Source organism: Mustela erminea, chromosome 8 (assembly GCF_009829155.1).
Source record: "Mustela erminea isolate mMusErm1 chromosome 8, mMusErm1.Pri, whole genome shotgun sequence".
NCBI classification, from domain to species: domain Eukaryota; kingdom Metazoa; phylum Chordata; class Mammalia; order Carnivora; family Mustelidae; genus Mustela; species Mustela erminea.
The window spans coordinates 40,512,206-40,534,304 of NC_045621.1; the positions used below are offsets into that span (position 1 = coordinate 40,512,206).

At 45.6% G+C, this 22,099-nt stretch overlaps 1 protein-coding gene across 5 annotated transcripts in view; it reads left to right on the top strand.

Annotated features, from left to right (window-relative positions):
- DGKD (diacylglycerol kinase delta) overlaps positions 1-22,099 on the top strand; it is a 113,227-nt gene that overhangs the window by 56,526 nt on the left and 34,602 nt on the right. For all 5 annotated transcript variants that reach the window (XM_032355211.1, XM_032355213.1, XM_032355212.1 and 2 more), the window contains 6 exons: positions 17,076-17,180; positions 17,439-17,571; positions 18,827-18,933; positions 19,231-19,356; positions 19,486-19,588; positions 20,214-20,376. In XM_032355211.1, the coding sequence (XP_032211102.1) occupies positions 17,076-17,180; positions 17,439-17,571; positions 18,827-18,933; positions 19,231-19,356; positions 19,486-19,588; positions 20,214-20,376 (737 nt within the window). The remainder of the gene's footprint in view (positions 1-17,075; positions 17,181-17,438; positions 17,572-18,826; positions 18,934-19,230; positions 19,357-19,485; positions 19,589-20,213; positions 20,377-22,099) is intronic.

Consider the following 22,099-nt stretch of genomic DNA (forward strand, 5'->3'; position numbering starts at 1 on the left):
CATTCGTACCAGTGGCTCCCTGATATCTCTGTCATAACTGGTGTGCTGTCTTGCCCCTCTGTGCCGGACACCCTCTACCCTCACCCAGACTTACTGAGCCGGCTTATCCTCCAGCCACAGGACATGCATCTCTGTGTGCTTCAGTAGACCTCAGAAAGGAAGTTTCTATGGTTTGATACTAACTTCCTGTGACTGCCACACTGATGCTTCACGGAATGGAGTGTGTTGGAGAGGTTTTCGGTTAGTCTCTAAAAGCTTCCTTCTCAGCAGTCCCACCAGTCCCTTCCCCTGTAAGCCAGCGGCCTTACTTTCTTTCACACACTCCACCAGTTTTTTAGCGTGCAGGAATGTACTTGAGGATGAGAAATTGGAGAGGCAAATTAGGAATAGTTTGTGCCTGTCATGAAATGCATAGTAGCCAGCAGAGGCAGCTGAGTGTGTGGCAGCCGTGGGAGCCCCTGGAGGAGGGCACTGTGTGGGTGAGTGGGGTGTGGAAACACCGCACCACGTTCCGGCTCCCCCCATTTTACCAGCAGAATCTGTCTGCGGGCATGGTTACAGGCTGACCTGTTACCTTCTATAAGGCTAGACTATAAACTGTAAGTTACTATAAGCTGTACCTACTGGTACAGCTGTATTTTCACCTGGATACATGCAGTAAACTGTAAACTGTAAATATAGGACATGCTATGTGTGTCTCAAGCTCTGACTTGAGTATTTTAGCATATTTTTTTGCTAAAATGTTTGCCATTAAAAAATTATTAAATATTTCAGGGATTCAAAAAGTAACACAATGAACAACTATGTACCCTGTGCAGCCAGAGAACAAAACAGTATGGATCTACTTGGAAGTTCTTTGTATTCTGGATCCTGCTAACCCTCTAGCCCTCCCTCCTCAGAGTCACTGCTGTTCTGAGTTTGCTATTTACTGTTTGTTTGCCCCCCCCTTTTTTTTTTTTAAATCCTTTCTCTCCCCCGTTATGTAGGCATAAGCAACACCAGAGTATTTGGCCAGGTTCACAATTTTGAGGAAATGGTGTCATACTGTATACATCTTCTGCAGCTTGCTGTTCTCACCCAGCATTGTGTTTCCAGGATCTACCTGTGTGGATACCACTGTCTTCACTTAAGTAGTTCAAGGTTAAAAGTGACTGATTTCTGATTCCTGGAATTAGATCAGAATTTCTGGGGAGTGGGACATGAACCTCAGAACTTTTTCCAAGTACAGCGCTTGTCGAAGGGTCACAGTGCTTGGTTGTTAGTTTGTGGCTTAAGTAGTGGTACAGTGTCCAGAGTGTCCCACTGTTGACCTGTATCTTCCCAGCTTTGACTGTTATAAAAAGCACTGCAGTTCTTATACTCACCTTCCTGGGCACACGGGCATGAGTTTCTCTAGAGTGTATTCCTACGTGTTGAATTGTCAGGTGTGAACATCTTCAGCATGATGAAATATTGTGGGATTGCTCTCTAAAACTTAATTTTTTTTAAAAAAAGATTTTATTTATTTATTTGACAGGCAGAGATCACAAGTAGGCAGAGAGGCAGGCAGAGAGAGAGGAGGAAGCAGGCTCCCTGCTGAGCAGAGAGCCTGATGCGGGGCTTGATCCCAGGACCCTGGGATCATGACCTGAGCCGAAGGCAGAGGCTTTAACCCACTGAGCCACCCAGGCGCCCCTAAAACTTAATTTTTTTAAAAAAGATTTTATTTATTTTTTTGAAAGAGCGAGAGAGATCACAGGTAGGCAGAGAGGCAAGCAGAGTGGGAGGGGGAAGCAGGATCCCTGCTGAGCAGAGAGCCTGATGCGGGGCTTGATCCCAGGACCCTGAGATCATGATCTGAGTGGAAGGCAGAGGCTTAACCCACTCAGCCGCCCAGGCTCCCCTAAAACTTAACTTTTTTAAACTACCACCAGCAGTGGTAACTTATGAGTGATCTCATTTCTTTCTTTCAGAGAGAAAGGGGGCAGGGAAGGGCAGAGGGAGAGAACCTTAGGCAGGCTCCGCACTCAGGATGAGGCCCGATTCAGGGCTTGATCTCACAATCCTGAGATCATGAGTTGAACTGAAATCAAGAGTCAGATGCTTAACCAACTGAGCCACCCAGGCGCCCCTTTCATTTCTTTTTTTAATGCAGCCAGACTTATGGCAAGGTGAAGTCCCCATGGTTGAGAGAAGACGTTGGGCATGGTTGAGATTTTGATAGACACTTCAACCTCAGCATGTCCAAAATTTTGAGCTACAAACCCGTCCCCTAACTGCAAGGCCTGTTCACAGCCTTCTTCATCCCAGGATGGCAGCTCCATCTCTCCAGCTGTTCAAGGGGTAGTTGTTGGCTCCTCTTTGTCCCATACCCCATCCAGTCTGTCCTGAAACCCTGTTGCCTTCAGGACACTCAAGAGTGCATGCTGGCTGCTCCCCTTCCCTTCTCTCTCAATGGGAAAGCTGAGCACCCTTCCCAAAGGATACTGACTTCTGCCCTACCCCTTATGTTCTCTTTTCCATAAAGCAATCAGAATGCTTTTTATTGTTATGTTTTCTTTAAAAGACTTTATTTGTCAGAGAGAGAGAGAGAGCATGAGCAGGGGGAGCAGCAGGCAGAGGGAGAAGCAGGCTCCCCACTGAGCAGAGAGCCTGATGCAGGAGGACCTTGGGATCACAACCTGAGGCAAAGCAGACGCTTAACCAACTGAGCCAACTGGGTGTTCCAAGAACGATGCTTTTTAAATCTAAGTCAGATGTGGACCTTCTGTTCAAGAGCACCACAGCTCCCCATTTCAACTGGCATAAAGGCCAAAGTTCTTAGTGGTGCCTGCATGACACACTGTGGCCAGTTGCTTCTCCAAGGTCATCCCTGGCTCCTCTCCCCTGGTTCCCTTGGCTCTAGCTGCCAGCTGTGCTTCTGCTTTAGGCTGTGGCCCACTCATTTCCTCCCATGTCCTTCCAGTCTTTCCCAATGAGGAAAAGGGTCTGTTGACCCTAATCTCCTTTTTCTGATCTTTCTTTTTTCCGTAGATTGTCACTGGTCACTACTCTCCGTACTATGTAATTTACTTCATGGTAGTATTTAGTATTCATTTCCTGTCTGCATTTGAATGAGAGCTCCCTAGGAGCAGGGGTCTTGTTGGTTTGTTAAGTGAAAGCTGCCTGAATTTACTTCTGAGAAGAAGGGAAGAATTTGGAGCCCAGACATGAAGGTTAAGCATGGGAGAGGAGAAGTTGGCCTGTGGGGGGATTGTTTGCGGAAGGACACGTCTGAATGTGGGAACGGTACCCCAAGGGGGCTCTCTGGTTGGCAGTGGGATCTGTGGATCTGGAGCTGGGGGGCAGCTTGTCTTCCACTTGTTTCGGGTCTGTCCCGCTTGTACCTGTGACAGCTGCTGGGGTCAGCCCATCCAGGAAGTGTGCGGTGCGGTGCGAGGGCAGGACCTGTGGTTCTGATATCCTTCCTCCGTGGCTGACATGAGATGCACCTTCTTTGATTTTTCAAGCACTGTTGTGTGTAGGAATGCGTCCTGCTATTTCTGGTGCTCTCTCCTGCAGGCTCAGGTACCAAGCCGGTAGCAGAGGTCAGGTCACAGCCCAGTAGCAGAGCTCCGTGACCCTCGTGTGCTTACTTGGACTCAGGTGTATGGAGAGGACCTGACTAGGATTTCTTAGAGTATGTGCACCAAAGTGTGTCCGCATATTTCCTTAGTAGATCAGGTGGCTCATGAGTCTGCACTGCCTACAAATGACTTTAACAAGATAAGATTACACTTTTAATTTGTGCCGGGGGAGACCACTGATGCCCTTGTCCTTAAGAAATACCACATTGTTCTGGAGTTACTCCCTATTTTCCCAATTTAAACATATTAGATATAGAAAGTTGATTGTGGTTACTTATTTCTAATTAAGCCGTTTAAGATCATTGTAGATTCATATGGAATTGAAATAATACAGAGATCCTTTGTGTTCTCTACCAGTTTCCCATAGTGGTAATGTTTTGAGAAACTGTGGTACCACATCACCACCAGGATGTTGACATTGATACAGTCAAGAACCAGAATGTTTCCATCTGGACAAGGATCCCCAGGTTGCCATTTTTATCCACACCCACTCCCTTCTTTAACCCCTGGCAACCACTAATCTGTTCTTTTTGTAATTTCGTTATCTCAAGAATGCTGTATAAGTGGGAATGTATGGTAAGTAACCTTTGGGGATGGGCTTTTTTTCACTCAGCCTAACTCCCTGGATCTCCACCCAGGTTGTTGTGTGTACGATAGTTGCTGCTTTTCCTTCCTGAGTGGTATTCTGTGGAATGGGTGTGCCACAGTGTGTTCAGTTACTTGCTGCTAAAGGACACCTGGGTTATTTCCGGTTTTTGGTGATTGCAGATAAAGCTGCTATGAACATTCATGGGCAAGTCTTCGTTTCTTTGGGATGAATGCCCAGGAATGGAATTGCTGGGTCATATGGTAGCTACATGTTTGCTTCTTTAAGAAATTTCCCAACGGGATGCCTGGGTGGCTCAGTTGGTTAAGCAGCTGCCTTTGGCTCAGGTCATGATCCCAGTGTCCTGGGATCGAATCCCACATTGGGCTCCTTGCTCGGCAGGGAGCCTGCTTCTCCCTCTGCCTCAGCCTGCCATTCTGTCTGCCTATGCTTGCTCTCTCTCCCTCTCTCTCCCTCTCTTTCTCTGACAAATAAATAAAATCTTAAAAAAGAAAAAAAAAAAAAGAAATTTCCCAACAAACTGTTTGGCAGAGTGGCTGTACGATTTTATACGCCCACCAAAAATGTGAGCTAGTTTCTCCATATCCTCTCCAGCACTTGGTGTTGTCACTGTTTCTTATTTTAAGCCATTTAGTAGGTGTATAGTAATAGTGCATTGTATTTTAATCGGCATTTCCTTACTGGCTACTGAGGTAGAATACTTCTCATGCTTATTTGTCTCCATACATGCTCTGACACCACTGGGGTGTGGCCTGTGGGGATGGACATTTCTACTTGGCCTTCTCTGGACACTACACAGTGGGGTGCTGGTGCACCTCGTTTCTGCTTGGCATGGTGGGGGTGAGGGCCAGTGTGTTCTGTGGTGTTTGGCTGGAATACAGTGGTTATTTGCAACTCTTCTATTGATTTCTGCCTTGTTAGCCTGCTGCCCATGGCTAGAGAGAGAGCGAGTAGGTTTTTGGCGGACTTTTTAACTCTTTCTGGCTGCTGGCTTCCTCATCTCCGCTCTAGGATGCTTGAGGCCAGTGGACACCCCAGGAGCTCTGTTGTGTGTCATTCTGAGGCCCTGAGGCCCAGTTTCTCTGCCTTCTTCTATCTACCTTTCAGAGTCTTCTCATATTTTTATTTTTTTATTTTTATTTATTTTTTTAAAAGATTTTATTTATTTATTTGACAGATCACAAGTAGGCGGAGAGGCAGGCAGAGAGAGGGGGAAGCAGGCTCCCTGCTAAGCAGAGAGCCCGATGCGGGGCTCGATCCCAGGACCCTGGGATCATGACCTGAGCTGAAGGCAGAGCCTTTAACCCACCGAACCACCCAGGTGCCCCCAGAGTTGTCTTCTTCTCATATTTTAAAATATCTAATGTCCAGGGTTTTAGTAGTACTTAGCCAGAGGAATAGGAAAAAATATGTCTAAACTTCTTGCTGGAAGCAGAAGTCTGCTTGTTACTTTTATTATTTTCTGGATCCGCAGATCCACAAGAGTGTCTGAGCAGCCCTCAGTCTGAGCTGCATGTCTGCCCCCGCTGCCTGTCGTGGCCTTCAGACCCTCTCAGGCCCAGATTGTAGTGTTTACTACTATTTACATTGTTTGGTTTGGGCCTGTGGTTCCTGCATGAAAAGGTTTGCAGGATCTTAATCTTTTTGTCATTTAAGGTCACATTTACGAATGAGAAGCACATCCAGATAAGTCTGTGATTAGGAATTGCAGGACAGGATGTGGCTGGTGAGTCAGGGACTCCCTCATCATCATCTTCCAGACCTACTTTTTCTACCCTCTCTTTGAGCACTCGTGGGGAACCTGGTCAGAGTGGGCGGGGCAGCGGGCAGATGACTCAGTGAGCTGTCCCTGTCATTCTTGCCCTGATGCTCCAGCCCAGTGCCCCTGCCAAGAAGGAAATGCACCGTGCCAGACTGTGTGTGTTCTGAGAGCCTGGGAGGACTCTTGGTGAGTGCCGGTTCTGCTCCTCCCTCAAGCCCTCCATGCCTGGCCTTACTCCTCTTGCAGTTGTGCTGGGAATCCAGGTGGGATGCCCCTTTTGAATGGAGGTCAGGAGCCAGCCTGCCCGGTGTCCTGGCCCCGGCTTCCTTAGCCAGGGACGCAGGGTCTCAGTTTCTTCTCCCAATGCCTACTTTATGAGGTTGTGGAGAAGATGTAATGTGCAAATATCTGTAAACACGCAGCAGATTTCCCGAGACAAATGAGTGCCCAATTCTAGTGGCAGCCACTGTCATCTGACACTTTCGTTGCTGTCTCATAGGAGCTAGTGCATATGTACTTGATGTCCACATTGTTCCTTTAAGCATCACTTCTTTTTTTTCAAAAGATTTTATTCATTTATTTGAGAGAGAGAGAGAGCATGAGAAGCGGGAGGGCAGAGGGAGAAGCAGACTCCCGGCTGAGCAGGGAGCCTGATGTGGGGCTCAATCCCAGTATTATGACCTGAGCCGAAGGTAGTCACTTAACCAACTGATCTACCCAGGGGCCCCTTAAGCACCACTTCTGTATGTCTCTGGCACATCACCCTTTTCACCGTGGTTTCTCAGAGATCATTGCCGGTAGTTTAATGACCACCTTGGTTAATTCTTCCCAGGCTACTGGAAGATATTTGGCTGGGGTGTCTTAGACTTGTTTGGAGGAGCTATTTTCTCATACCTCCTGGATGATCATTTGTATGAAAAGATGGAAGCAAAAGTTCTCATTTCAAATAAAACTTCTAAAGCTCTTTTTTGGAGTCTTCAGCATATATTATAAGCTTAAGGTTTTATTTTGGTTTACTTTTCATCACAATTAAATGTACTTTTTAATCCCCATTACCTGTTTCCTCCATGTTCCCATCCCTCCACCAACCTCCCCTCTAGTATTCAGTTTATTCCCTCTAGTTAAGAGTCCTTGTCTTAGTTTGTTTCTCTCTTTTATTCCTTTGCTTATCTGTTTTGTTTCTTAAATTCCACATATGAGTGAAATCACATGGTATTTGTCTTTCTCTGACTGGCTTATTTCACTTAGCATTATACTCTCTAACTCCATCCATGTTGTTGCAAATGGCAAGATATCATTCTTTTCTATGGCTGAATAATATTCCATTCCATTACACACACACACACACACCCCACACTACATCTTCTTTTTTTTTTTTTTTTTTTTAAAGATTTTATTTATTTATTTGACAGAGAGGAATCACAAGTAGATGGAGAGGCAGGCAGAGAGGGAGAGAGAGGGAAGCAGGCTCCCTGCCGAGCAGAGAGCCCGATGCGGGACCCGATCCCAGGACCCTGAGATCATGACCTGAGCCGAAGGCAGCGGCTCAACCCACTGAGCCACCCAGGCGCCCCCACACTACGTCTTCTTTATCCATTCATCCATCACTAGATGCTTGGGCTGCTTCCATATCTTGGCTATTGTAATAATGCTGCAGTAAACATAAGGGTGCATGTATCCCTTTGAATTAGTTTTTTTATAAGCTTTGGGTAAATACCCAGTAGTGTGATTATTGGGTCTTAGGGCAGTTCTATTTTTAATTTTTGAGGACCCTCTATACTGTTTTCCACAGTGGCTGCACCAGTGCGCATTCCCACCAACAGTGCATGAAGGATTTCCCTTTCTCCTCATTCTTGCCAACACCTGTTGTTTCTTAAGTTGTTGATTTTAGTCATTCTGACAGGTGTGAGATGATATCTCTGTGGTTTAACTTCCTTTTCCCTGATGATGAGTGATGTCTAGCATCTTTTCACGTGTTTCTTGGCCATCTCTATGTCTTCTTTGGAGAAATGTCTGTCTGTATCTTCTGCCCATTTTAATGTTGGATTATTTGGGTATTTTTTGGTTAGGTTGTGTCAGTCCTTTATATATTTTGGATACTAACCCTTTATTGGCTATGTCATTTGCAGATACCTTTTCCTGTTCAGTAGGTTGCCTTTTAGTTTTGTTGATTGTTTCCTCCACTTTGCAGGAGTTTTTTATTTTGATGTAGTCCTAATAGTTTATTTTTGCTTTTATTTCCCTTGCCTTGGGAAACAAATCTAGAAAAATGTTGCTGTGGCTGATGTCAGAGAAATTACTGCCTGTTCTCTCTTCAAGGATTTTTATCGTTTCAGACCTCACATTTAGATCTAATCCATTTTGATTTTTTTTTTTTTTTGTATATGGTGAAAGGAATGGCCCAGTTTCATTCTTTAGCTAGCTGTCCAGTTTTCCCAACACCATTTGTTGAAGAGACTTTTCCCCAGTGCATATTCTTGCCTCCTTTGTTGCGGTTTAATTGACTATATAATTGTGGGTTTATTTCTGGGTTTTCTGTTCTATTCTATTGATCTGTGTGTCTATTTTATGCTAGTACATACTGTTTTGATTCCTACTGCTTTTTTAAAAAATATATTTATTTGATGGAAAGAGCACAGGTAGGCAGAATGGCAGGCAGAGAAAGAGGGAGAAGCAGATTCTCTGCTGAGCAGGGAGCCCCATGTGGGACTTGATCCCAGGACCCTGGGATCAGACCTGAGCTGAAGGCAGATGCTTAATGACTAAGCCACCCAGGCACCTGTCCTGATTCAGTGTCATTGCTGGTAATTGGTCTGTTTAAGTTTTCTATTTCTTCCTACTTTAGTTTTGCTGGTTTATATGTTTCTAGGAATTTATTAATTTCTTCTGAGAAGTTGTCCAACTATGTTGGCATATAGGTTTTCATAATACTTTGTTATAATTATTATTTCTGTGGTGTTGGCTGTTACTTCTCCTCTTTCATTAATGATTTTGTTTGAGTCCTTTTTTCCTCTTTACCTCTCTCTCTCTCTCGATGAATCTGGTGAAAGGTTTATCAATTTTGCCAATCTTTTCAAAGAATCAGCTCCTTGCTTCATTGATTTATTTTTGTCTTGTTTTGTTTCTGTATCATTTATTTCTGCTCTAATCTTTATTATTTCCTTCCTTTTACAAGGTTTGGGTTTTGATTGTTCTTTTTCTCTCTCCTTTAGATGTAAAGTTGGGTTGTTTATTTGAGATTGAGATAAGCCTGTATTGCTATAGACTTCCCTTTTAAAACCCAATTTTGCTGCATCCCAAAGATTTTGGACTATTCTGTTTTCATTTTCATTTGTTTACATGTAATTTTTGATTTCTTGGTTTCATTGTTTAGTAGCATGTTTAACCTCCATGTGTTTGTGGTCTTTCCAAATTTTCCACACTGGACCCAATGGATTTAATAGACCTAGAACATTCCATCCTAAAACAGCAGAATATACATTCTTTTCAAGTGCACGTGGGACATTCTCCAGAATAGATGAGATATTAGACCACACAACAAGTCTCGACAAATGCAAAAAAACCGAAGTCATACTGTGCATATTTTCTGGCCACAGTGCTATGCGATTAGAAATCAGTCACAAGACTTTATTTGTTTTAATAATTTTTTTTTTTTAAAGAATTGTGTGACTTTCTTTTTTTTTAAGATTTTATTTATTTATTTGACAGACAGATCACAAGTAGGCAGAGAGGCAGGCAGAGAGAGAGGAGGAAGCAGGCCCCCTGCTGAGCAGAGAGCCCAACGTGGGGCTCGATCCCAGGACCTTGGAATCATGACCTGAGCTGAAAGCAGAGGCTTTAACCCACTGAGCCAGCCAGGCATCCCTGTTTTAATAATTTTTTTTTAAAAAATATTTTATTTATTTGACAGAGGGAGAGAGAGATGACAAGTAGGCAGGGAGGCAGGCAGAGAGAGAGAGGGGGAAGCAGGCTCCCTGCTGAGCAGAGAGCCCAAGGGTCTCGATCCCAGCACCCAAGGATCATGACCTGAGCCGACGGCAGAGGCTTAACCCACTGAACCACCCAGGTGCCCCAATAATTTTTTTTAAATAAAGAATTCACATACATGGTACAGAAATTGAAAGGATAAAACGTTGAGAAAGAAGATTTCCTGGCTTGCAACGATCCTGTCATTGGAGGTAACTAGTCTTTTTCCTTCTTCGCCCACAATGTTCCTACAGTTTGCTTTGAGCACTTGACAATACCTCTGAGAGGTTTGTTCCTGTAAGCGCATGAGGAGGTAGTTTCGCCCTTTTTAGTGGCTGTGTAGTATTCCATTTTATGAATGTACCACAATTTGTGTAGCCAGTCTCTACCAGGCTTACCTTGATCAGTATTTGAGTTATTGCCACTCTTACTGTCTTTACAGTGAGTGACCATGATATGGAGGTTCTCATGAAGACATATTTGTTGGATTAAATTTATGGAGGCACTGTTGCTAAGACAAGAAGTATATTTTAAAGTTTGCTAGATTGGGGTCCTGGGTGGCTCAGTCGGTTAAGCATCAGAGTCTTGGTTTTGGCTCAGGTAATGATCTCATGGGTCAGAAGATTGGGCCCCATGTCAGGCTCTGTGCTCAGCGGGGAGTCTGCTTGAAGATTCTCTCCCTCTGCCTCTCCCCCTCATGCACGTACAGGCACATGCTCTCTCTTCTCTCTCTCTCAAATAAATGGATCTTTAAAAAAAAAAAAGTTTGTTTGATTTCACTAATGTTCCCCATAGGGGTTGTACTCATTTATACTGTAGCATATGAAAGGCAACAGGGTCTGTTATCAAACTTTTGATAGTCTATGAATCTGGTAGGTTAAAAAAAAAGTATTTAGTAATTTTAATTTGCATTTATTTTATGAGTTAAACATTTTCCCCTGTGTTTGGATCAGTTTTTTCTTTTTAAGATTTTATTTATTCATTTGAGAGAGAGAGGGTGAGGGAGGGAGAAAGCGTGAGTTGTCGGGGAGAGTAAGAGGGAGAGGGAGAAGCAGAGTCTCTGCTGAGCAAGGACCTCAGTATGGGGCTCGATCCCAGGACCTTGAGATCATGACCAGAGCCAAAGGCAGATGCTCAACTGACTGAGCCACCCAGGTGCCCTTTTTTTTTTTTTTTTAAAGATTTATTTATTTATTTGAGAGAGAGAGAGAGTATGTGTGTTTTCGGTGGGGAGGGGCAAGAGGGAGAGGGACCAGCAGAGTCTGCGCTAAGGTTAGAGCTGGTGGCAGGGCTCGATCTCATGACCCTGAGATCATGACCTGAGCCAAAATCAGTAGTCAGATGGTTAACTGACTGAGCCACTCAGATGCCCCTGGATCCATTTCTAACACTATATTAGAATAGGTCTGATAGTCTCTCATGTTCATTCACACATTTCCATCTTCTTTTGCCTCGTTCTTCTACATTTGCGTTTCTAACCAGACTCTATTCAAGAGTCTGCGCAGCTGTGCCATTTTTCTTTTGATTCAGTTATATGGTTGGTTTTATTCCAAATTCTGTATTCTTTTTAACTGAAATAGAGCATCATATGGAAAAGTACACTTACTCCAAGTGCACAGCTCGATGGATGTTCCAGATAAAGAAACAGAACATTAGCAGCCTCCAGTAGCTCTCCCTTGTATCCTTGTTCCCAAAAGCAACTACCGGAAGCAGCGAGCTTCTAACACCATTGATTAGCTTTGCCTGGTTTATCTTAACTTAATATATGCATTTGAGATTTTATAAACACGAAATCTTCTTTTGTGTCTGGCTTCTTTATTTCAGAATTGTAGAATACATTGTGTTATTAGCAGTAGATGGTTTATTCTCCGTGTTCTGTGGTTTTCCGTCATATTAATATGTTACAGTATATTTATTCAGTCTGCCAGTGCTGGGTGTTTGGGTTGTGTTCATTGTAGGCCTGTTAACAGTAGTGTTGCCATAAATATTTGTGTGTGGGTTTTGATGAGGAGTGTTTGGGTGGAATTGCTGAGCCATAGGATATACATGAGTTCAGCTTTACTGTTTTCCACAGTAGTTTTCCCAAAGTGCCTTCCTGCTAGCATCAGGTGGGTGTTCTAGGTGACCTGCATCCTTACCAATACTCCATGTCCATCTTTTTCATTTCGGCCCCTGTGAAATGTACAGCATGCTGGGATTTTAATGTCCACTTCCTAGATTATTAACAAGGTTGAGTGCATTTTCATGTGCCTTATTGATTGTTAAATAACTGTTTGAGTCTTCTGTCCATTTTTCTGTTAGTTGGCCTCTCTTCTTCTGATTGTTTTGATTTTTTAATTTTTTGAAAATGTTAATCACACGCGGAGGGGGGAGAGGGAGAGAGAGAGAGTTTCTCTTTTTAAGATTTTATTTATTTTTGAGAGAGAGAGTGAGTGAGCGAGCAAGCGCGGAAGTAGGGGAGGGGTAGAGGGAGAAGCAGGCTCCCCACTGACCAGGGAGCTCAATGCAGGACTTGATCCTGGGATCATGACCTGAGCTAAAGGCAGATGCTTAACTGACTGAGCCACCCAGGTGCCTGAGAGAGAGAATCTCAGGTAGATTCTATGCTGAGCTGGGAGCCTGATGCGGGGCTCTATCCCATGACCCTGAGACCACGATCTGAGCATGAGTTGGAAGCTTATCTGACTGAGCCACCCAGATGCCCCCTTTCTTACTGATTTTTAAGTTCTCCTACCCTCAGAAGAATTTCAGTAAGTGTCTGAAGATTCCCCCTCGTTTATGGCTTTCCTGGCCTGCCTCTGAGGATTAGGAGAGAAATGCTTTTACCATTCTGTCTGTGATATCCTTTCTCTTTCAGTCTCTCTTGTCTTGCCAGCTTCAAGGTCTGCAGGGTGCTCTCACTCTCTGGTTAGTGGGTATCCATGTTGTGGTCTGTCATCTTGTTCTGTAGTCTTACTCTGCCCTCTCCCCTGGTACCATGTGTGCTTATTCATCACTGAATCTCTGTGATGTCACTGATTGGTCCTGTCAAGTTCATGTCTGACCCTCCTTTTAATTTGCGTTTACCATTTCAGTTGATTTAGTTATGTGAGCCATTTCTTCGCTTGAAAAATACAGGGCATTTTTGGTCACTAAAGTCTTTTCTGGGTGAAGGCTAGATTTTGGGAGTAGTGGGAAGAGTTTTACCCTTTATGCACCATTCCTTGGCTTCTAAGAGTTGTGGTCTTGGCTGCTATCCAAGCAGAGGATAGTTTTATTTGTAGGAACATCTCTTCCTGCCTTCTTCCTGTCCTGTGAGCTGGATGAGCAGCCAGGAGAGGTCTCATGCAGCACCTGCTTCTCTCCTGGAGCCTTTTCTGACCCCTCTGCTCCCAGATCAAGGAACTGAAGAAGAAGCCCTGTGCAGGACAGCTCTCTTACTGGCAGCTGCTCATTTTCCTTTTCTTCTGAGGAGACCCTTCTGTCCCCACTTTTCTTGTGCATTGGCCCCAGGCTGGTGTTAGGGAAACAAAGAGGGACAGGCAGAAGCGTTTGTTGGGGTGTGTGACACTGCTAGTTGGTGTTTGGGAATCTTCCTCAGAGCTAGAATGCTGTTGAGGACCTTGTCAGGAGACCAGCGTGAGGAGGAGCCTTTCAAGGAGATGGAGTCATTACCAGTCTTTCGGACCACTAAGAAATATGTATTCTGTCTCAAAAGGTGACAGAAGATGATGGGATAGAAGCAGAGATAGACTTTTATTTGGTGGGAGTCTTCTGTGATGATTCCCATGGTCTGGAACATGGACTGTTGGTATTGGAATGGTCTCAGGCAGGAGGTGCCACATGGTCCTGTCAAATAGATACTGCTCTAAGATCAGGCCCGAGAGCAGCGCTGGTGTGTGTGTGTGTGAGAGAGCATGCCTCCACACTCGGATGACACTGGGGTGTGACATCGACATGACAGCCCCTGTGTTCAGAGGGGTGTGTGGAGGTAGTTGCTCTGGCTCACACAGCTCTTCAGGATTTCAGACCTGGAGGGATGTCCTAAAGCCACTCGAGTCTTGAGCACGTGGGTCCCTTTCAGTCCCGTAACAACCCAGGTAGCTAACTTTTATCCTCCTTTTCCAGAATAGAAATGATGACAGTCTGCCCATGTTTCCTGGCCAGTCAGTGGCCGGGTAGGGTTCACATCTGAGTCTGTCTGAGGTTTCTTCACACCAGCACAAGTAATAGTTTTTTTAAAAGGGCTGAAACCAGGTTTTTGGACATTTATCTGTCAGTGTTTACTCCCTGTACACAATCACACAGATTGAGGAAGGGATGTCACTATCATTTGTTTCCTATTATTCCCTGTCTTTAAACACAACAGTTTTGTCTATAACTTGCTGCCTTGTGGTGCCCAATACTCATGAAGCTATTCCATGGTACCCCCCTCCTTTGGCTTTTGGAAGATGATGGGCCCAAAGATCCATCTTCTCAGATGACATTGGCAAAGTTCTGGAATAATGTGGGCACTTCATCTTGTAAAGGTTGTCACAGGAGTAGCAGAAGCAAGATCTAAAATAGAAAGGACATAAAAAAATGTCATTGTTCTCTTCTTTAACTATTGTATTGCATAACTCTTAATATAATCCCTGAGTTATGAAAAGAAAGTATATTCTTTCTCTAATTTTATTTATTACACTGATAAAAATTTTTAAATATTAGATCTCACCCCAGAATGAATAATAAAGAAGCGTTTTCTGAGATTTTTATAGACAGTTACTGATGAAAATGCCTTAAAGCACTGATCCCAGGCCATTGGCAGTTGCCAGCTCTCCCATGGCCTTTCCTGACCACCCTGTCTGTACAAAGTATCCACCAACCCCATTCCCACTCCCACGTTGTCTTCAGGACCTGTGTCAGTGTCTGAAATTGTCCCTCCCCAGGGTAAGTTCTGTGTGAGTGGGAACCTGGCCTGTCATAGTCTTGGGATCTCAGATCTAGAGCAGACACTTAGCATGTGCTTGCTGGGCAGATCCTGGGATATGGGCTGTTCACAATGCTATCCGTGTCTAAAGGACAGTGGCTGCCACCCTGTACCCCCACCCTCAAGAGGGGAACCCAGCTTATCCAGTTGTCTGTTTTCTCTGTCCTCCAACTCACCACCCCTCCCGCCCCCAGCTTCCCCAGTCTGGCCCCTACGTGTAGTTACCCTGGTGACATGAGAGAATGAACCATGGATTTGTGACCCAATTCTAATTATCCCCTTCTGTGATTAAGATTTATAGGTGCTTATAGAAATCACCAAAGAGATATTTATAAAATACCGTTTCTAAATTTTCTGAACCAGAAACATGGTCATCTAATAATTTAAATTGGATGTTGCTAGTACAAATTAAAGCTAAAAGATGGGCCCAAATCCAAAAGTTAAGTAACATATTTTATTGGGGAAGCAGGCATTTTCCTAACACTGCTGGTGAGTGCAGATGGCATCAGCCCTGTGAGTGAATTTGGCAGCAAAATTACATATGTGTTTGCTCTTTGGGCAGTTCTGCTTTTAGAAACTTTTCTCCCAAATATGCCGGGCAGTATGTGAGGTCAGTGAAAAGGCTGTTCATTGCAGCACTATTTGAGATAGGAAAGGATTTTTAACAACGTAAGGTTTCTGTTAATAGAGACCTGGTTGAATAGACTCTGGTGCTTCTGTCCAGCGGAGCCTTGTACAGCTGTAAGGGGGAGTAAGGGAACACACCGTGTTGCTGAGGAGAGGTGGGCAGGGTAGATAATAAATGAAAAAGCAAAGGTAGAGAAAAATATGTGTGATTTACTACTGTTTTAAAAAGGGGGTCTATGAATAGATATATATCTATAATAGATATAGATATATGTGTTTGCATCTGTCTTAAAAAGGAGGGATAAACCATACTTATCCTTACTTTTTAAAAGCTGCTGATGGGCGCCTGGGTGGCTCAGTGGGTTAAGCCGCTGCCTTCGGCTCAGGTCATGATCTCAGGTCCTGGGATCGAGTCCCGCATCGGGCTCTCTGCTCGGCAGGGAGCCTGCTTCCCTCTCTCTCTCTCTCTGCCTGCCTCTCTCTCCATCTACTTGTGATCTCTCTCTGTCAAATAAATAAATAAAATCTTTAAAAAAAAAAAAAAAAAAAAGCTGCTGATGAGGAAAGGAGGGAACCAGGGTTGGGGAGACACAAGTCAAAGGTGAACCTCTGACTGTACCTGTTTTTTAGATTTGACTTTGGAACCGTGTAGATATTTTCCATCATTACAAAACAAAATACATAAAATGTTAACAACGTTTGACAATGTTTACCAAAATTTTTAAATTTTTCCCTAAAAAGTTTATACTGTATTTAGCTCCCATCATTGCTTGAGGAGAACTCTTTTCTCCCGTACTTCTGCAACACCAGATTACCATCTTTCAAAACTTTGCCAGTCTGATAGGTGAAAAATAGTTGGCTACTTTCATCTGTGTTCCCCAATGACTAGAGCAGTTAAGCATCTTTTTATTTATTAGCGCTTTGTATTTCTTCTGTGAAATGCAAGTTCATGGCTTTTCTTGGTAAGAAAGATTTTTCTATTGATTTGTAAAAACTCTTTATATGTTGTAGATACAATTTTCATTTGTTGATTATTACCAGGTTCTTGACCTCATTTCCAGTTAAGTTGTTCAAGCCCTTGTTTTTCTCTTGTCACATAGTACAGAGTTTTATACAAGAACATTATGTATGATACATTTGAAATGTTAACATCGTATTTAGAGTAACTTGGACGATCTTTTCCTAGACTATTCAGGTGCTGGACCTCAATCTGTGGGCTCTTTGGAGTGATAGCAGTTGTGTTTTCTTTCCTTTTTAAAAATTTCCTGTGGCTTATTACCATGGCCTAAGTGGTAGGTGGTTGGTGAATGTCTGCTGAAGTTGGTTTTTGGTGAATGTATAAACTAAATTTGATTGTCTTTTGAGTTTGAGACTTTTCTTGATTTTTAATGATCCATGATGATCATTTTTATGTTTGGTTCAATTGAGAATCTGAACGAGTCTGCCCTTTTTCATTAAAAAAATATATATGGTGAAAGTAGATTTTTGGAAGTTTGTAGAGTTGTTAGTGTTTGTCCTTTGTTCATTGCTCTATAGCCTATATTTCTTGTTTCTTTCTAGGTCATCACTCCGTGTAGGAAACTCATCTTGTGTGCCGATAACAGGAAGGAAATGGAAGAGTGGATTGCAGCACTGAAGACCGTCCAGAACAGGGAGCACTTTGAGGTCTAGAAAGAGAAATATCCCTTCTTATTGCCAACCCGTTAATATTCTGCCGTCGAGCATCAGCCATGTGTGGACTGAGCCGTCTGGCACTCACTTTCTTGCATATTCCTGGTAAAATTAAGGCTCGTTCCTTGTCCTTTTGGCTGATGCTGTTCTCCTCTCCTCTCTTGGAAACTGTATTGAATCCCATTGAAATTACCACATTCAAGGATGTCGAAGGGACACCTTATCTTTGCCATCCCTCTTCTGTTCTTGCAGCCTACCCAGTACAGCATGGACCATTTCTCAGGGATGCACAACTGGTACGCCTGCTCCCATGCAAGGCCGACCTACTGCAACGTGTGCCGGGAGGCTCTGTCCGGGGTCACATCTCACGGATTGTCCTGTGAAGGTATGAGCAGCATGGTACTCTGCTGGGAAACGTGGTCTGAGGTTGGACCTGATGAAACCTTAGAAACTCTTGAATGGTCCCCACAAATCAGTCAGTAGAAAGTAATTTCTGGGACTCCATGCTTGTTTATTTTACCTACTAAGGAGTCTGATAAATTATTTTGTATTAGTAACGGAACAAAGTAAAAAGTGAAGTAGTGGTAATGAGACACCAAGAGGAAACATGAAGAACACAGAGGAAAAGAGGTTACAAATCTGTGCTCCCCGAGGTAGGTATGTCCTTCAGTAAACTGAGCTGTGATAAACCCATTAAATGTGGTCTTCCAGACCTGGAGGGCAGCTTACAGTGGCGCACAGAACGGAGGGCAGGATCGGAGGCAGACCAGTCCTGGACCCTGGGCCAGTTCCCCTCCTGCTCCTGTTCTTGTACTGCCTGTGAGGTTAAGAATGGTTTGTACATTTTAAATGGTTGGGGGGTGCCTGCGTGGCTCAGTTGGTTAAGCATCCAGCTCTTGATTTTAACTCAGCTTATGATCTCAGGGTTGTGAGATCGAGCCCCATGTTGGGTTCCATGCTCAGCACAGAGTCTGTCCCTCTCCCTCCCTCTCTGTCCATGCCACACCTTCCCCGCGTGCACTCTCACACTCTCTTGAATTGGGGGGAAAAAAAAATTTTTTTTTAAAGATTTATTTATTTGACAGAGTGAGAGTATAAGCAAGGGGTGAGACAGAGGGAGAGAGAAAAGCAGACTTCTTACTGAGCTTGGAGCCCAGCATGGGGCTCTGTCCCAGGACCCTGAGGCAAACCTGAGCTGAAATCAAGAGTTGGACACTTAACCGCCTCAGCCATTCACGTGCCCCTAAATAAATAAAATCTTTTAAAAAATGGTGGAAAAAAAAAAAAAGAGACAATTTGGTGACATAGAAATCCTGTGATTTTTAAATTTTGGTGACTGTACTTGTAGCATGGTTCGCGGTGGCACTCGTGCTGCTGGGCAGGGCTGATGAGTCAGAGCCCACATGCAGTCCCAAGAAGCGGACGCCTGCAGTCCTGGATGCTGGTCTCACTGTGCTCAAACTCTGCGCGTGCCCCCGCTGTGTTGTTTACAACATGGAGTGTATTCAGTGTTCGTTCCCAGCGGTCCTGGAAGAGCAGGGCAGGTCATGAGGGACCGCCTCCTCAAGCACGGGGAGCAGCACTGTGCTGAGCGAGGCTCGGGGTCGAGGCTTGACGGTCCTGCATCTGTTCTCTCACAGTATGCAAATTTAAGGCCCACAAGCGGTGTGCAGTGCGCGCAACCAACAACTGCAAGTGGACCACGCTGGCCTCCATCGGGAAGGACATCATTGAGGATGAGGATGGGGTATGCATAGGGCCCTCCGCCCCCACTGGCCTGTGCTCACTTCTTCTGCTCGCACTGGGTGTGGGGGGCTCGGCATGGTCCACTGCGCCTCTCAGCCTGTCCCTGTGAGTCATGCTGTGCCCACCGGCAGCAGGAGTGGGGTGCCGGGCAGCATGCAGCAGACCCTGCCCTCCCCCTGCTTATGTCGGGGAGCAGGTCTTTGTTGAGTTATTCCAGAGCGTTTTTGCATGAGGGCTTCCTGGCCTGTGTGTGGGGCTCTGGAGACGTCCCTAGTGCACATGTCTCTGTGCTTTGCAGATTGCCATGCCGCATCAGTGGCTGGAAGGAAACCTGCCCGTGAGTGCCAAGTGCACAGTGTGCGACAAGACATGTGGCAGTGTGCTACGCCTGCAGGACTGGCGCTGCCTCTGGTGCAAGGCCATGGTGAGTGGGCAGGCTGCACGGGCCTGGCACCTGCTCCCTGTGCGTTCTCAGCTGGTCCTGAAGTGCCCATTCCTGAAGTGGCAGGGAGTGTTCCGGGGGATGCCGGTGACCCCCTGTGATGTGTTTTAGGTGCATACGTCCTGTAAAGAGTCCTTACAGACCAAGTGCCCGCTGGGCCTGTGCAAGGTGTCGGTCATCCCACCCACGGCGCTCAACAGCATCGATTCTGACGGTGGGTGCCTCGTGCTCTCCTGGCTAACCCACATTCTCCCCTTCCCTGCACCAGGATGGGTGATGCTGGTGATTTGGGGATGATGTCGGGAAGTGGTCAGGCATGGCGGCTGGGGCGAGAAGATGTGCACAGAGGTGGTAAAGGAGTCTGGTGGCCGTTGAGTATGCTTGGACGGGAGCTGGTGCACTGTGCTCTCCATCTGCTGGCTTCCATCGAGCAGCAGATGTGAACCAGCGTGCTCACCTGCACCTGCTCCTCTGTCTAGGTGGTAGATGACGGTGTATATTCACAGGCCTTGGTAGAAGGTGGGAAACTGGGGTATGGATCTTAGGAATTAGCTCCTCCAGATTGAGAGCAAGAGGGAAGGACAGCAGTGAGGTACATAGTCTTTCTGAACTTGAGTCATGTAAGCACAAAGTCAAACTGCCTGGGACCCCCATCCTTCTCCATGGGGAAGGGGGATGGGGAAGATTGTTTCTTGATCTCTCTGGCTGGTGACTGGGCATGCATGTGGAAGTTACAGGTCTCTTGCAGGTGTTGGCTGCTTTTTTATATGATGGGGCCCCTGCTGGGCTTTTGGACAGCCTTCTCATTTGTCCCTCTCCCTTTCCATCCTCACATTCAGGCTTCTGGAAGGCCACGTGCCCTCCATCCTGCACAAGCCCACTGTTGGTCTTTGTCAATTCGAAAAGTGGCGACAACCAGGGTGTGAAGTTCCTCAGAAGATTCAAACAGCTGCTGAACCCTGCCCAGGTCTTTGACCTCATGAATGGAGGACCACACCTCGGGTAGGAAGCTTATAAAGTCGAAGCTTATAAAGTCTTGGAGTTCTAAAAACGTTTGAAGATAATGCATTGCTCTTGAACTAAATGATTCAAAGATACAGACAAATTTAAATAAGAAATAAAAATAGTCTCTGTAGAACAGTGAGTAGAGCTGCTTGTCTCTCTAGCTTTCACGTGTGTCTTTCAGTTGTACAGACACACTTTGAAATTGGTTCCCTCCTGTTACTTCCTATCACAGTGGCCTGCTTTTCGTGTCTGTCAGGATGGGCGTATCCTCACGCCAGCCATTACAGGTCCTCTCGTTCTCTGTAGTGGAGCCCGGGACGGAGGAGGCTGTGTTTCTCCAGTGAAGCTCCCAGGGAGGTCTTCATCTGGGGGGACACAGGAGGTCTCTTATCTCACAGGTACCCTGTACTTAAAGGGACCGTGACGTGTGCAGACTTGTGAAGCCCAGTGTGTACGGCAAAGTAATTAGGCCTTTCTCTGTTAGCTGGGGATGTGAGGTGTGTTCTTTTTCCTTTTGTACATTGTGTAGTTTGTGGAGAACATTTGCTGCTGTAATGAACTGTTAGATTCCTTGCTTGGCAGCACCAGTTCAAGGTAGGGCTCTAGGAGGTGGCCTTGCCTGGAAGGGAGATTGTCCAGGATATTTGCTGTGGAAAGAGCTTACAGAATGTGTTCTCTGGTGTGTTTTGGCCTCGGAGGCTCTTGGGAGTTGTGTTGTTCTGGAGCCGGGTGTTGCTGGAGCAGGAGCCGGGTGTTGCTGGAGCAGGAGCTTGGGCCCCTGTCAGGGGAAAGGAGCATGCCCGCTGGCGCCCTAGGGGTCTGGCATGTCGCTTTTCCTCATGGACAGCAAGGCCCCGCTGGGAAGCAGTCACGGGTGGCAGCTTGCTGGCCTGGTCCTCAGAGGCCATGCTCCACGCATTTCTGCACATGGACTGCTCAACTATTGGTCTGTGTGTGGGATCACATTCACTCTTGGTTTGAGAGTCTTTAAAAAAAAAAAAGTCATTTTAGTTAAAAAATGGAACTAGTGGTAGGACCATCACAAGCCTTTGTATCCCAAACTGGGCCGGTAGACAGCCGGGGTTGGGGGGGGTGCAGGTCATTGGGTGGGGCCTGTGGAATGGGTGGGGCAGGCCCTGCAAACCCCCACCCTGCCCCCTGCAGTCGGCCCTAGGAGTTCCCTGGGGACCAGCCCCCTGTGGGAGCTCCTGTGGAGATGCTGTGGGTGTTGGTTTAGTAAGTTCCCCTTTCTGGGAAGCAGCCTTGACCTCCTGCAGTTCACCACAAAACTTGGAGGCGCTGCTTCATTTTCCTGGTTCCCAGTCTGGATGTGTCCCATCTTCTCCAGAGAAGGAAGGCCTGAGAGAGACCAGTGTTCGCAAGAGACCATACGTGGCCATTTCTCTCACAACCTGAAGGTCAGGTGCAGTCTCGTTGCTTCAGGCCCTCAGCTCTGCTGATAGCCTCAGTTTTGTGCTGTGTCACTCATCCCTGTTTGTTTTGTGAGGACTTCCTCTGGCCAGGACTCTGTGCCAGATGCAAGGGCAAGTAAGGTAGGGACCTTGTTTTCAGGGTGCCCAACACACAAATGGGTAGTCAAGGTCACAGAACAGGACAGTCTGTGGCGTGAACAGGGCTATGTACAGATTGTTTAGGAGCCCAGGGAAGGGGCATACAAATGAACTGGAGAGTCTCTTAGTCTCTCTGCCAAGCTGGCGCT